The sequence below is a fragment of the Gopherus flavomarginatus genome, chromosome 1, assembly GCF_025201925.1.
Source record: "Gopherus flavomarginatus isolate rGopFla2 chromosome 1, rGopFla2.mat.asm, whole genome shotgun sequence".
Classification (NCBI taxonomy): Eukaryota; Metazoa; Chordata; order Testudines; family Testudinidae; genus Gopherus; species Gopherus flavomarginatus.
In genome coordinates, this window is record NC_066617.1 from 220,217,747 (window position 1) to 220,233,038 (window position 15,292).

General features: G+C 39.5%; 1 protein-coding gene across 14 annotated transcripts in view; it reads left to right on the forward strand.

Annotated features, from left to right (window-relative positions):
• Positions 1–15,292, forward strand: part of DMD (dystrophin) — a 2,125,007-nt gene that overhangs the window by 2,041,789 nt on the left and 67,926 nt on the right. For 13 of the 14 annotated variants that reach the window (XM_050936430.1, XM_050936437.1, XM_050936429.1 and 10 more), the window contains 2 exons: positions 6,554–6,628; positions 13,686–13,887. In XM_050936430.1, the coding sequence (XP_050792387.1) occupies positions 6,554–6,628; positions 13,686–13,887 (277 nt within the window). Of the gene's footprint in view, positions 1–6,553; positions 6,629–7,335; positions 9,594–13,685; positions 13,888–15,292 lie in introns of those variants that run through there. The other variant, XM_050936440.1, reaches the window with a different exon arrangement.

The following is a 15,292-nucleotide window of genomic DNA, read 5'->3' on the forward strand; positions in this document are numbered from 1 at the left end:
AGTTACAGCTGTCTTCGTACAGCTGTGTAAGGAAAGCCCTGCAGTGTGGCCACACTGACAGCTACCAGCGCTGCAGTGTGGCCACATTTGCAGCATTTGCAGCGCTGTTGGGAGTGGTGCTTTGTGGGCAGCTATCCCAGCGTTCAAGTGGCTGCAATGTGCTTTTCAAAAGAGGGGGGTGGGGTAGAGTGTGACAGGGAGCGTGGGGGAGACAGAGAGAGTGGATTTTTGGAGCTGACACTGTTCTCAGCTCCCTGCCTTGCAAGTTCTAAGGACTGGAAGATACACAGCACCAACCTTCAATCATTTTAAAAGTTTTGAGCCCTTCCTCCACCCCTCTCTTACTCACTAAATGCAAATTATGCACTCCTAAATAGCCTTCAGAGCACATAAGCAGCTGCTCAACACAGACTCCCCTCTCTCCTCAAGCAAACAGCTGTGAACATTCCAAAGCAATTCCCCTGCCTCTGCTTGCTCGCTGGAGCAAAGAGCAGCTGTGTTTGTTTTTTAGATAAGTGGCTCCGGGAAGCTCGGAGTTCAGCCATTCTTCCGGTTTGTTGTGGACAGGAATTCTGAGATACCTCCTAATACCCTGGAGGCCAATAACAGCGCTTTTGGTGGCCACACTTGATGAACAGCGCTGCATCACCAGCGCTGCAATCGTTACACTCCAAGCAGACCAGGTGTACAGCCAGCGCTGCAGCCAGGGAGTTGCAGCGCTGGATGTGCCGTGCAGGTGTGGACAGTTACTAAGTTGCAGCGCTGTAAACACACTACCAGCGCTGCAACTCTCCAGTGTAGCCAAGCCCTAATTCTTTTTTGAAGCCTCTTATGGCCTTCACACCATCCTCGGCAACAAGTTCCACAGGTTGACTGTTTGTTGTGTAAAGAAATACTTCCTTTTGTTTGTTTTAAACCTGCTGCCTATTAATTTCATTGGGTGACTCCTAGTTCTGTCTTATTCATATTCTCCACACTAGTCACAATTTTATAGCTCTCTATTACATCCCCTCTTAGTCATCTCTTGGTAGATTGCTGCTCCAGTTCCCTTCTCCATACACACAGTACACGGCTTGAGTTAACCACCAGCTGAAGAGTATGCTTTGTTGCCTTACTATGTCTGCTGTCAGTTACTTCCACTGGTGCCAGTGCTTTAGCTATTTAAGGAGGTACGACTGCTCCCCTGACTTTCTTCTTTTCAAGCTTGGAGCATTGTTAAACTGGCTATTCCTCTATGCAGTGATTCACCAGTTGCAGCAAAGCCCCAAGCAAGGAAAAACAGCTACAGGAATTTCTCCAAAAAAGAAGAGAAAGAAGGTAGAGAAAGGCTAGAAGATGAAAGAAAATCAGGCTGGAAATCTCAGGGCTTGTCTACATCACAAAGTTGCAGCGCTGGTGAGGGGGTTACAGCGCTGCAACTTAGGAGGTGTACACATCTGCAGGGCATCACCAGCCCTGCAACTCCCTGTTTGCAGCGCTGGCCGTACTCCCGTTTTGTCTCAGGTGTAGAGGATCCAGCGCTGGTGATCCAGCGCTGGTAATCAAGTGTAGACACTTACCAGCGCTTTTCTTGACCTCCGTGGAATAAGCAGGTATCCCAGCATACCTGAGGAAGCCTCTCTGGTAATCAAGCTGGTCTCCTTCCCCGGTTTGCTCTCGCGTTCCCCGAACCCCCGTGCAAGCAGGTCTCCTTCCCTGCGGTTTGCTCTCGCGTTCCCCGAATCCCCGTGCAAGCAGGTCTCCTTCCCTGCGGTTTGCAGCGGGGTTCGGGGAACGCGAGAGCAAACCGCGGGGAAGCTGGTCTCCTTCCCCGGTTTGCTCTCGCGTTTCCCGAACCCCCGTGCAAGCAGGTCTCCTTCCCTGCGGTTTGCAGGGGGGTTCGGGGAACGCGAGAGCAAACCGCGGGGAAGCTGGTCTCCTTCCCCGGTTTGCTCTCGCGTTCCCCGAACCTCCCTTGAAGCCGCCCAACAGCGCTGCAGTGTGGCCACATCTAACACCACTTGCAGCGCTGGTTGCTGTAAGTGTGGCCACTCTGCAGCGCTGGCCCTATACAGCTGTACTGCAAAATTGTAGATGTAGACATACCCTCAGAGATAAAGACTATGATAAAGAAAGAGGAGCTGTAAGGTACACAATAGCCTCGGAATAGGGCCCGACACATCTGGAAAAAGCTGCCAAGCCGATCCATAGATGCAGGTTTCTGCTAACTGACAGGTCTATCTACCTTTGTTATGCAAGAAACAACAAACATATCGTCTCAAAGGGGAACAAGACCTTTTCCCCTGTGATCTAACTTGTAATTTGAACTCTAGTCCTCAAGTTGTAAAGTGCCACCTAATCTTTTGTTGTTTGAATAGCAGCTGTTTTTTTTTCTTTTGGGCATAGTTGTCTGAGCATTGAGCTGAATGCCATTCTGCTTTCAGATCTTGAATATGCTGATGGCTTGGTCTTGTTGGCTTTGGTGAATCGCTGCAGCTGATAGCCAGTCTGGTTGGGCAAGAAGCAGTATACGCTGTTCTGGTTATGAATTCAGATAAAACTAAGTGCCTGGCTGTTACCATCAAGCGTTCTCCAGCTCCATATTATAGCCCACTCAATATTAACGAGGCAAGACATTGAACAAGAGGCTGGTAGTGGTGGCGCTGGCAGTGACTCACTTATAATCTTTAGCTTAGTGGTTAGGGTGCTCAGATTGACTGTGGGAGACCACAGTTCAATTCTACTCTCTGCCTGTTGTGGTGAAGAGATTTGAGAAGAGTCTCCTATGCTAGAGAAGAGTCTTTTAGCTCCTAGGCTATGGGCTATTCTAGCATGGGGTTCTAACAGTCTCTCTTGTTGAGCTATTCTGCGGTGTATAAAATACTTGAATAGTGATTAGCACAGAATGAGAGTGCTTCTCTAGCCGGGTGGTTAGCGCACTCGTAGGACAGGCATGTTTACTCAAGTTCATTGCTGCTCCAATAATTATTTAATTATTTAGACACAGTGGAACATCTTCGGCAGGAGAGACTGAGATACTTATATTAGAATATTTCATAACCCTGCGAATGGGGCACCCTCCTGCAATATCAGAGTCCTCTTGCTGCTGCTTTGCTTTTTATTTTTAAAAAGTTCCTGGGAGGGAGGGGGAACATTTCAAGTGACTAAAAACAATTTTTTATCAACTTTTTCAGTTCACCTAAATATTTTGAAATTTTCGGTTCAACTCAAATCCATTTCCCCTTGTTTTTTGGAACTGCCAGCGAATTGAACAATCAGTTATTCTTTAATTTCTAAATAACCCTCCACTAAGAGAATAGAGGCGATAGATATGTTAAGATCAGAGCAATAGGTTTGCAAGGTTTCACAGCACCATACATTGATATATTGATGCAAAATAACTACTATTCTTTCCAGTTCATCTGACTTCCTTCCAGAGTTTACAGCTTCTCCCTGCACCACCACCGGTTGTATTCCATTTCTGTATTTTATGCTTTGTAGATTCAGATGCTCAGCAAGCAGCATCTCTTGTGGTGAATGGAAATACAGTGTGTACTATGTTTGCAGAAAAATGGATGGAAAACACAGATGACTTCATAGACTCCTCAGCAGTAGGACTGCAATGTGTATATAAAATGTAAATCAGAAGCAGAGAAACTTCATCATCCCGTGCAACTGGCATTTATTAACTGCTTAGTCCTCTGGTCAAATGCTAGCCAAAGCCTTGTTTTTGTCACCCTCCGCACTACTCACTCTTCACCATCTTACTTCTAACAAAGAATATTTGCCCCTTCTTGTCCTAAAATTACAAGGTGTTTTTTTTTTTCAGAATAGAAGTGCAGCCTTCCAACAAGTGTACAAAGTGAAATTGAAGTCTCAGTACCGTAGCAAAGGAGTACATTATTAATTTGCCTTCAAGACAGATTAAGTTACTTTGTTTAAATACACAGTTGATTCCAAACTACATCAAAGTTTATGGAGCTGTCAGTATTATAGTGAGTTAGAGTTGGCAAGAACAATACATTAGAGAGGTGCCATTAGAAAGGAGCACGGAATTGTGTAGAGAGAAGGAAATCAGCAAATACACAATGATGAAAGCTGCCAATTTCCTCTACAAGACGAGATGCTTTGGGTAGAGCATTTTACATACCTAAATAGAAGTTAGATACCATCTATCAAATAAGCAAAGCTCAAAATTCTCTCACAAAATAGCTTTACTGAAAATATATTATGTAATTGGGATATCCCCTTTGGTACTCAAACATATGTAGCATTCTAAAGTGGATTAGCTGGATGGATATATAGACCTGAGATTCCACTTTGGGAGTAACTCTTTGCACGTATGTATCAGTTTACACCTTCAAAGCACTTTACCAAGGCTACGTCCAGACTACCCGCCGTATCGGCGGGTTAAAATTGATTGCTCGGGGATCAATATATCGCATCTCATCTAGACGCGATATATCGATCCCTGAGCGCGCTTATATCAATTCCGGAACTCCATCAACCTGAACGGAGTTGCGGAATCGACAGCGAGAGCTGCGAACATCGATCCCGCGCGGTGAGGACGGGTGAGTAATCCGATCTTAGATATTCGACTTCAGCTACATTATTCACGTAGCTGAAGTTGCGTATCTAAGATCGATTTCCCCCCGTAGTGTGGACCAGCCCCAACATTAACTTATTAGGCCTCATGATGTCTCTGTGGGGAAATTGAGATTGAGGGCATCATCTTGAAATAGGGTAGGCCCCTTTTGCCTGCACAAAGAATGTGAGTGCTGTAGCACACTTAGGTTAGCTGATGGATTTACCAGGATTGCAGCTGCAGTTAACCTGTTAAATACCTTTGCTCGCCTTCACAGTCACATAGTGTGCACATATTTGCATCCAGATTCAGAGCCATAACTAGGTATTTTTGCGCCTGAGGCAAGACTATAAAATTGCACCGTCCCCCAGGGCCGGCTCTTCTGTGGCAATTCGATGGTGGGTCCCTCAGTACCTCTCGGAGGGAAGGGCCTGCTGCCGAATTTCTGCCGAAGAATGAATGAAGTGACCACAGTAGAGCTGCTGCCGAAGCGACATCAATCACGGCTTTTTTTCTTCTTTTTTCCCCCCTCCGCTGCTTTCTGTGCCCCTAGGCTTTGTGCACCTGAGGCAAGTGCCTCACTCGCCTTGCCCTTGTTACAGCTCTGTCGAGATCTCAAGCTTCTGTAATTAAAATGGTGGATTTGAGAAATTAAGTGATTTACCCAAGACCATGCAGCAAATTGGATCAGAGCCAGGATTAGGTAGAAAGGCTTTCTATCCTTCAGTCTATATTGCTGTTTCCATTTCGTAGTGGTCTGTTGCACTGCCACTGGTGGTAGTTATGTAGGAAATTAATTGAAAGACTACTATCTGATCATTAATAATTCCATGGCAATTTTCCTAAGAGTTAGGGTATTAACACAGGTTTCTTCCAATTTGGTGATTGTATTCTGTCTATCTAATATTGCCCCTTTGGTTTTAGTTTTACATGGTATTATTCACTTCTTGTCCCATACTTCCTTGTGCTGTTAAATAGCTGTTGTGCTTCCCCCCAAAGATAGCTGTATGTCACTGTTGAATCATCCTTGTATAGCCCTTGCCAATATCACAAGTAGCTGAGAGGTTTAACTAATAATTGTAACTGATTTGGTCTGTAGCGCAGCTGAGAAGCAGAGATTTTATCTGTGTTGTCCTAATTTTAGAAATAGTTTTTCAACTTCCTTCAGGTTTAGTAGGAAATGACAAATTTTGGTTTTGTCAACCATGAGGCTATATCTTTAAATGATAGAGCTGGAATAACAGCATTGTTACAGCCTTGTTACACAATATGTTTCTTGGCCACTCTCATTCCTGTCTGCCTCTGAATAGTAAGAGCCAGTCGGCTCATTACAACTTCAAAAGAGCACCTGAAAAGCTACCTCTCTGGATAAATCAAAGGAGGAGTAGACTTGTACAGAATCTTTTGGATCTTGGAGCATGGCCTACACTTTATTAAACACAGCACTAAGTGAAACTGACTAACTTCAGTACATTACAAAACTGGATTGTATCCTGTTGCTTAGGTCCCCTGTGCAGAGCCTAGCAGTAGCCTATCAGTTTTATCTGTGCAGGAATCTCTTTCAGCTGCTCTAACAGGGCATATATTAAGCAGAGAGGGAGGAGTTAAAGATTCTTAACTCTCTTAAATTGGTCACAACCTAAGAAGATATGGTATCTTTACAATAACATGAAATGCCGTTTTTGATGATGATGTTTTAGGGGCCATGGAATTCAAAATATTGCACCTAGAGCAAGATAATACTCTGTTAAATGACTGTTTTACTTGTTTTCTAAATGAGTATTGATAATTATTGATCCTATTGATTATTGCATTAGAAAACTAATTTTTAACAGATTTTCCCCTCCACACACACACCTGTAATTTTCACACATAAACCAGTGGGTATTTTCTTGATTTAGATTTATAATGTGATTTGTTAGCTAGTCTTTGAATCCATATGCTTTTCTGGTGAATCAGTGATTTTTTTCTTTAACTTTCCCCTTGTAGCTGACCTGAACAATGTCAGATTCTCGGCTTACAGAACTGCCATGAAACTTCGAAGACTGCAGAAAGCCCTCTGCTGTAAGTATATGCCTGTGCTTTATAGACTTTCTTCTAGTCTCTTCTGCCACAAGGACAAACCTGTTTGGCAACTTTTAGAAAAAGAAAATATCTCATTAACAAAAATCTGTCCACTGCATGAACACTTTGGACCAGAATCATCACCACTATGTTCCAGCTTTTTGTACCACTCAAACCTACCTCAAAAAAAGTTAAGACAAAAGTATAAATCTGACCCTAAGTTAACAATTTTTAAATGTGTCCTATCTGAGCCTGTTTATTTAGGTATTTTTGCCACCCTCATTACCATAGTGCCTGAGAACGTCTCACCACTGCTTTACAGCTCCATTAATGTCTAGATCATTCTATACTGGTATTAATCTTAAACATGAGTATGAACCCAGGGTCCTGGGTAGGCTTGTACAACCCACACTGAAACCTGCATCACCACATCTTCATTGCTAGTTTTAGCCACGCTAGCTAAATTAAAGCTAACGTGGGTATGCCTACAGGGGCTGCCGTCACACCTCTGATTGCAGTGTACACATACTCTGTGTCATGCTTGTCTGTGTATTCACATTGGCTAGTTACCTACTTTTATTATGGATTAAATAATGTAGTCATAGTTTCCTTATTAGATCAATCAAACACAAAGTATACAATTTTAATTGCCATGTGAAACTGTCATGTGTAATATTTTAACTTTATTCATTCACTTTTACTTGCAGACAGAGTTTAATTTCTGGGATAGTTGCAGACCGGTTTCTACCCTCTGTTCTGTTTCAGCCTGGGATCTGTGTTCACATGCTCTTTGGAACTGTGTCAAACCTCAGTATCGTTAAGCGTATTCACTATGAAGCTGAGGGGGAGGGGGGAGTTAAAGTGAGGGGTTTCACTAATGCACAGAGTTAATCCTTGAAAGTCCTGCACTTTCAACAGTAACTGAAAATTCTGGCAGTATAATGAAAGATGGGAGAAGAATTGCCAAATCCCTACAAGCCCACACAATGTTTCTAAACTCGTATAATTTGGAATGTTTTGCCAATATGAATATAGTGATAAAGGATTAGTTATGAAATTCTTAGAAATATAAATATCCATTCTTAATATAATTCCTCTCCCCCATTTCATCCCCTGAAAATGTGCAAGACAACAATATACCATTCCCATCTTTTTTTTCTTTTTTTAAAATAAGTAAAAATATACTATTTGTCGTTGCCAGACTACTTCTGAAGATATGTTCCAGTAAGTTACGTCCAGCCATGAATCTGCTGTGCTTCTTACTTGGAACTATACAGACTAATTTAATCTTTGTATAGTATAGACTTTTTTTAGGTTTATGTTTTGCATCAGTACTACATTTTATAGAGAGATTCAAGAGGGGGATAAGAACTGAACATTATTGGACTTTTCCATTACAAATGGGAGTCTAGAAAGGGTTGTAGAATAAATAGAATGGTACAAGGTCAGAATAAAGTGTTGATTTCCCATGGGAAACTGTTTATGAATTACATGGTTCTCAGCAGGCAACTTGAATATATAAGTGTAACAGACATTTTTGTGCCTGAACATATGGAACATAAAATACTTCGGGCCAGATTTGGATCTTATTTACCTAATTCCACACCTGTGTAACTCTGTTAAGTGTGATCAGAAATAGGTTCTTAGACTTTAGAAATGTTAACTATCTGGGGGAGAACCTGGGTCCATTGATGTCAATAGCATAACTCCTACTGATTTCAGTTGGATCGGGATTTCATTTCCAGTGTTTATAAAAGCTTTTTCTTGTGTTTATCTTCTGTCCATTCAAAATAATAAAGAAAACTCAATGCTGGATTAATCTCATATTGTGCTGCTGCTTCCACATTTTTTTAAAAATTCTCAATTTGTTAGACTCGCTATTGCAGGACAGCTGTTTCTTTGATAAACATTTAAGAACTGATCTGCTATACGATTATGTTTATACTGGCACACAATTCCTTCTTTCTCATACTGTCTTAACAAGTTTATGGTACAGTTTGTCTTTATATAAGTGTTAACTTGAGGGCAAGTGAAAATTTTCTGAGATCCAGATGTTTTAACAAACATGCAGTGGCACCTACACTAAATACCTAAGCACATTCTTCATGCTTGTATCCATAGAGAGTTGTTTAAGGAGTCTGGATAACTATGTTTGTACTCACTATTTGAGAAGCAATATTCCTGCAAAGAACAAAGACACCATCATTAAATATTCTTATCTTACAATTTCACCAGCATTTGTGAACCCAATTTAATTATGCAGCAAAGTTATTATTGAGTTTCTTACTGTTTCTTTTAATTTGGCATTAATAGCAATTGAACACTATTTTGGACCTCAAGGCATCAAGACATAAACAAGAGAGTTCAAATTTCCAATTGAAGTAATTGCTTTCATCTCCTTCCTTTTTCCTTCATCTTTGAAACTTGGTGGGGAAGGAGAGAAGTCTTGGATTGTTTTCATTTTCTGTAAATCCACCAAATCTGTAAAATACAAGACATTTTTGTCTTTTGAGGTTTGTTTTTATTTCCTAGTCAGGTTATATTTACCTCATAGAAGGCCTTGAGAGCTGGAGATATGTCCTGTTTCTAAATGTCAAAAATAAAAATGCTTTTAAATAATCAACTATACTTATACTGTTTATGTTTTGTGCCTTCACAGGATTTCGGAAAACTAAGTATAAGAATTAGTATAGTATAGTATTGTGTGTGTGTGTGTGTATATATGTGTATATATATATATATGGATGTAAAGGTACATTAAGGCTAAAAAGAGAAATGCAGAAAAAATGGTGATACTGCACAAATAAATTCATGTGCTGAGAAATGTTTGCACATGGTATTACCCTGAAATATTCTCAGATGTGGCACCAGCCTCCCAGCATTACAGCATATTATGTACATGCTAGATATAACCATTTCACCATTGCTTTTAAATGTACATCAAAGCATGTTGATTTTCTTGTGTACAGAATTGCTTTAAAAATATATCCTCTTTAAGTGCAATCCACATCTGAACATTATGATGTCAATAAAATTCACTTTGCTTTACAAACTTCTCCTGGAGATTCAACAAAAGAAAAATATGTGGCAGTTTCTCTACCAATTGTCTTCTTTTGCTCTGTATATACTAACTAAATTAAAGGATCACTTGCATATCAGCAGAGAACATCAGGTTTACTTCTGTGGTGACCTTGCATTCTGTGAGATCCCTGTATGATTTTAATTACCAGCCATATTTAGTTTCCTTCAATTTCGGTATGTGATTACTACTGAGTATCTTTTACTTACTAGATAGTTGTCAACTTTCTCCCTGAAACTTGCCTCTCGTGCATTGGCCTTAGATTTTCCTGAGCTTCAGATTATTACGAGTGCCATTTTACAGGATGGGTTCGCCTTGCCCATGTCTTTGATGGAGAATGTGATTTGGTCTTAATCACAAACTCCCACTTCTGTCTCTCTCTTTAAAATCCAAAGTATTGTTTACCATGCCTGGGATACAAACATCCTAGAGGCTGGTCAATGCACAAACGGTGCCAGTTTATCTAAAATAGTTGGCCAAACCTTACACTCAGCTTGATGGAAATTCTCTATTTGTCTGTTAAGATGTAACACAATGGCTTTTGAACACTGCATCCAAAAAACTTCAGGTAATATTCTAGGCATCAGTGAGCAAGACCCATTTGATTTTTTGTGAAAACTGGAAAACCAGAGTGTGTGCAATGAGCTCAGCCTACAGAAAAACTACACAGTGTGCAACATTTGGTTTTAATTGATTGAGTTAAAACCAGTGCAAACCCCCAGGTGGGGTTTGCACTGGTTTTAACTCAATCAATTAAAAGATTTACAACTCTTGTATCTATTTAGTTGACTGCATTAAGCCACGTTATGGGCATTACGTCTCAGGATATGATCTTGCATGTGAGTCCATATTTTGGGAGGAGTCTGAGTATTAATTAAATCTCTGAGGGAAAATGGACCCCCAGTACTTTTCCCACTAAGCTCCGGATGCGTTTGTGGGGGAAGTCCAGGAGGAGTAGAAGTTGTCCTACAGCAGAATCTGGTGTCACCTCCCCCCCCATGTGTTATTAGACACCCATATATCATTGACTTCAAGACAAGACCGAAGGTTTGATAAATAAAGAGCACAGTTAACTGATTTTAAGATGCTACCACTTATTAGTGTTAAAAGCTTTCACAAAATAGAATGACCCATGTGTATCTGTAGTCACATGTATAATTAAGCTGCCACCCAGATGCTTAAGGGGTTCACTTAATTACCATTGATTCGTTGTCACAGAGGAATTGAGCATTCAGCCTAAAGCTAAAGTTAAAGGTGTTGTGAAGGCAGTGCTGCATTTCCAATTTGGCTAATAAATTGTTATTAGAGAAAAGCATCTTCCTATGACCCTTAGAGATGGGGTGGCAAATAGGCTGTTGTTGAACAAGACACACATCTTAGGATAGTTACATTTTTTAAATGTCAGTAAATGAAATACAATCTCCAAAATAAAGGATGCTTTATATTTAAAGAAAAATACTAATTTCAAAAAATGAAATATATTTGCTCTGTAAGCTAAATCTTTTAGTATAACAGTAGAGACTTGTATATATCATTATATACACACTTTATTTGCTTTAGGATTTGGGTATATTAGGCGAGTAGGCTAAGATTTTCAGATGTCCTTAAGGGATTTAGGAGCACAAGTTCTTTTGATTTTTCAATGAGATTTGTATTCTGAAATTCCATAGGTACTGCTGAAAATCCCATTCATACTGTATAACCCCTTGCAAATTATTCAGTGGCTAAGTCTGGAGTGCTAAACTAGTGTCCTGTTAGGACACACAGAGCCAGATTCATCCTTGATGGAGTTTTTAGTTGCACCAGAAGTGAATTTGGCCCATTTGACATTAAGCTATTGCTTCACTGTTAAAATCTGTTAAATTGTAAAGTATTGTTGCTTGTCAAAGCTCATTAAAAATCTTTATTTTAAAGAGAGGAAACATGGTCTTGTGGTCAGGGCACTTACCTGGAACTTGGGAGATCTTGGTTCAGTTCCCAGTTCTGTCACCTAATTCCTATATTACCTTCACTTAGGGCCAGATTCTTCCACCTTTAATCACATCGAGTTATACTGGGGTAGGCAACCTATGGCACGTGTGCCAAAGGCAGCATGCAAGCTGATTTTCAGTGGCGCACTCACTTCCTGGGTCCTGGCCGCCAGTCTGGGGGGCTCTGCATTTTAATGTAATTTTAAATGAAGCTTTTTAAACATTTTAAAAACCTTATTTACTTTACATACAACAAAAGTTTAGTTATATAGACTTATAGAAAGAGACCTTCTAAAAACATTTACATGTATTACTGGCACGCAAAACCTTAAATTAGAGTGAATAAATGAAGATTTGGCACACCACTTCTGAAAGGTTGCTGACCCCTGAGTTATACCATACTCTGTGATTATCCCGTTGAAATCAACTCAATGTGAGTAAGAGGGCAGAATTTGGCCTTCTGTCTGTCTGGTTTGTTTCGTTGTCTGTGAAGTAGGCAAAACAATACTTCCACATTTCATGGAGGTGGTGTGGGGATAAATTCATTAATATTTGTGAGGTGCTGAGACATTATGGCAGTGAGTGCAAATATAGATAGTCCTCAATATCTTGCTTTCTTGTATGATCCCCATTTCATTTTAAAAATAATCTCTCATAACACTCAATTGTTATCCTTCAAAGCTTAGAAGCAAAATACTTCCCTCTGTCAATTGATCCTGAACTGCTTTTTATCTTAATGAGGTGCATTTAGAGATTAAGGGTAATAAGTAGAACTGTATGAAGAACAGAAGTTCCATTTATTGAAGGATTTTGAATTTTCCCTTTATTTTGTATCGGAACAAAACACAAAATTTTCAAAGCTTTCCAAAAAGAAAAATTCTGTGGAAAAAATTCTTTCAGATTGATTGAAACACTTCTTTTAGAAAAATTGTTTCATTTTGGTTTGGACGTATTTTATATTACATTGTTATATAGAATACAAAGAAAAATTGACACAATAAGTCAATTTGATAGAACCACATATTCTGATGGAATATGGCCCCCTGAAATTTCTCCCATCATCTTTAGTAAGTGGTATTTTATTTGCCAAAAGTAATGCTGTGATGGAAATAGATGGAAAACCTCATTAAAGTTGGCATGTTCTAAAGTGACATCATGTTCAATATGTTTTTAATCAAATACTGTCAACAGGAATATAAAAATTAAATTACATGATTTCATGTTTGATATGCTTTGAAGACATTTTATTTATATAGCATCCAATAGTATGGTAGATCTTTTACAGACAATATGAAACTATTGTCTGACTTATACAATTTACAGTCTAAGGCAGGGGTCAGCAACGTTTCAGAAGTGGTGTGCTGAGTCTTCATTTATTCACTCTAATTTAATATTTTGCATGCCAGTAATACATTTTAATGTTTTTAGAAGGTCTCTTTCTATAAGTCTATAATATATAACTAAACTATTGTTGTATGTAAAGTAAATAAGATTTTTAAAATGTTTAAGAAGCTTCATTTAAAATGCAGAGCCCACAGTCTGGTGGCCAGGACCTGGGCAGTGTGAGTGCTACTGAAAATCAGCTTGTGTGCCGCCTTCAGCACGCATGCCTTAGGTTGCCTACCCCTGGTCTAAGGCGTCGTCCTGCAAAGCCTTAATGCAGTGGTTCTCAACCTGCGGACCAGTCAGCACACAGCTGTGGCCCATGGGACATCCACAGGGCCATACAGATAGTGTGTGTGTATATATAATATAATGTGGATGGGGCCACAAAGAGAGGTGCATATGCAGCCCACAATGGTAAATATGTTGAGAACCGCTGACCTAAGGCATGTCTAAGAGTCTGCAGGATTGGGGCATAAAAGGTTATTTTCAGACAAGGGGTTGGGGAAGGGATGAAAGCTTAAGAAAATTGTAATCAAAATATATTATTGTTAGGGGGGCGGTTAATACTTGAAATGACTGAGTGTTGTTTTGTTGTAGTTTATTATTATCTTATTTTAAACAGTGGATCTACTGAGTCTGTCTGCCGCATGTGATGCCTTGGACCAGCACAACCTCAAACAGAATGACCAGTCGATGGATATCCTTCAGATCATTAACTGCTTGACCACCATTTATGATCGACTGGAACAAGAGCACAATAACCTAGTCAACGTCCCGCTCTGTGTGGACATGTGCCTCAACTGGCTGTTGAATGTCTATGACACGTATGTGCGAGTAGTTTGAGTATACTGTACTAATGGCTTTAATGACCGTTGGGGATAATGAGCTGTCTTCCTGGTTACAAAATGAGTGGCTTGGAGCTGAAAGGCGGTGTTCATAGTGCACGTTTAATAAAAATAATGGCTTACTGGTTGCACTTAGCTCAAGCAATACAACCCTGAGTTAGGGCTGGAGTCCTAAATTGTTTTATTAAGCTAAGAAGTGATAGAGCTGGAATATAGAACATTCTAGTTTAAAATGGTCCGTGTTTGTAAGGTTCATTTTTCAGAACTCCATCTCATTATTAAGTTATGACTCTTCAAGGCACTTTTGAATTTCCTTGTTAATACACCTTTATCTTTACCAGTTAAGAGTATTATAAAAAAGCAATAGCATAATCTTCATTATATGTGTGCTCATGCTTGTCTATGCTTCCAACAATTAAGCCTATTCACGGTGACACATTTTCTATAGCTTTTAGTATGTAATCTTTGATAGATGCTGGAAGGGGGGCCACCTGTGGCGCAATATGCTTGTGACTTCTAATAGTCAACAGATCTGAATGAATTTTCGTAGGTTAGTAATGTCGCTCCTAAAATTCAGTTTTAGCAAACAAAGACCACTTCAAAGTGGAATTTAGATATGCTGAGTCCACACTCATGAATTTACATTCATGAAGATAGGGTAGATTTACTTAGGTAGTTTTACAGAAAATCCATTCAATCTGCTGTTTTAATCAGCTGCCTTCTAGATCTCGGACAACTCCTAAATTACCCAATAATTAAATAAAGCAGCCTAGTTTTGGATTATTGCTGGATTTTATAATAATAAACAGCTCTGCAAATTCTGTGAGAAAATTTGGCAGTCCAACCCCTGACTTGCTTACTTAAGACTAGAAGTATCTATTAGGTATCCTTAAAGTCAGACACACACTCACGTCATGTGGCAAAATAAACCTGTGTAGATGAGAGAGTGTGCTTTTAATTTCATCAACATTTTGCATTGTTAAAATAAATATCCATAGCATGGGAATACTTCCATGCCCCAAGAGTGTTTCTTTCATCAAGTTTTAATCAATGTAATTATACCTTATTGATTTCTGGATCAGAAATTGCAGATGTCTTCCAACCAGGTGATTGTATAAATGGAGGACTTCCTATTCTGACTTAATCCACAACAGCCATAGAGTTAATGTGGATAGTCATTCTGCCATGTTATATTATGTATTGTGATGACACTAGATTTTTTGCTTTGTTCACAGGCAATAGAGAACAGGCCTATATTTAATATTTAGATTATTTTTTTTAAAAAATCTACTTTAGTTTTCAGAAAACAAATATCAGATCCACTTTGTATTTAGACCCAAATATGAATAAAATCTGAATACAAATTACAATTCTTCACAATCAA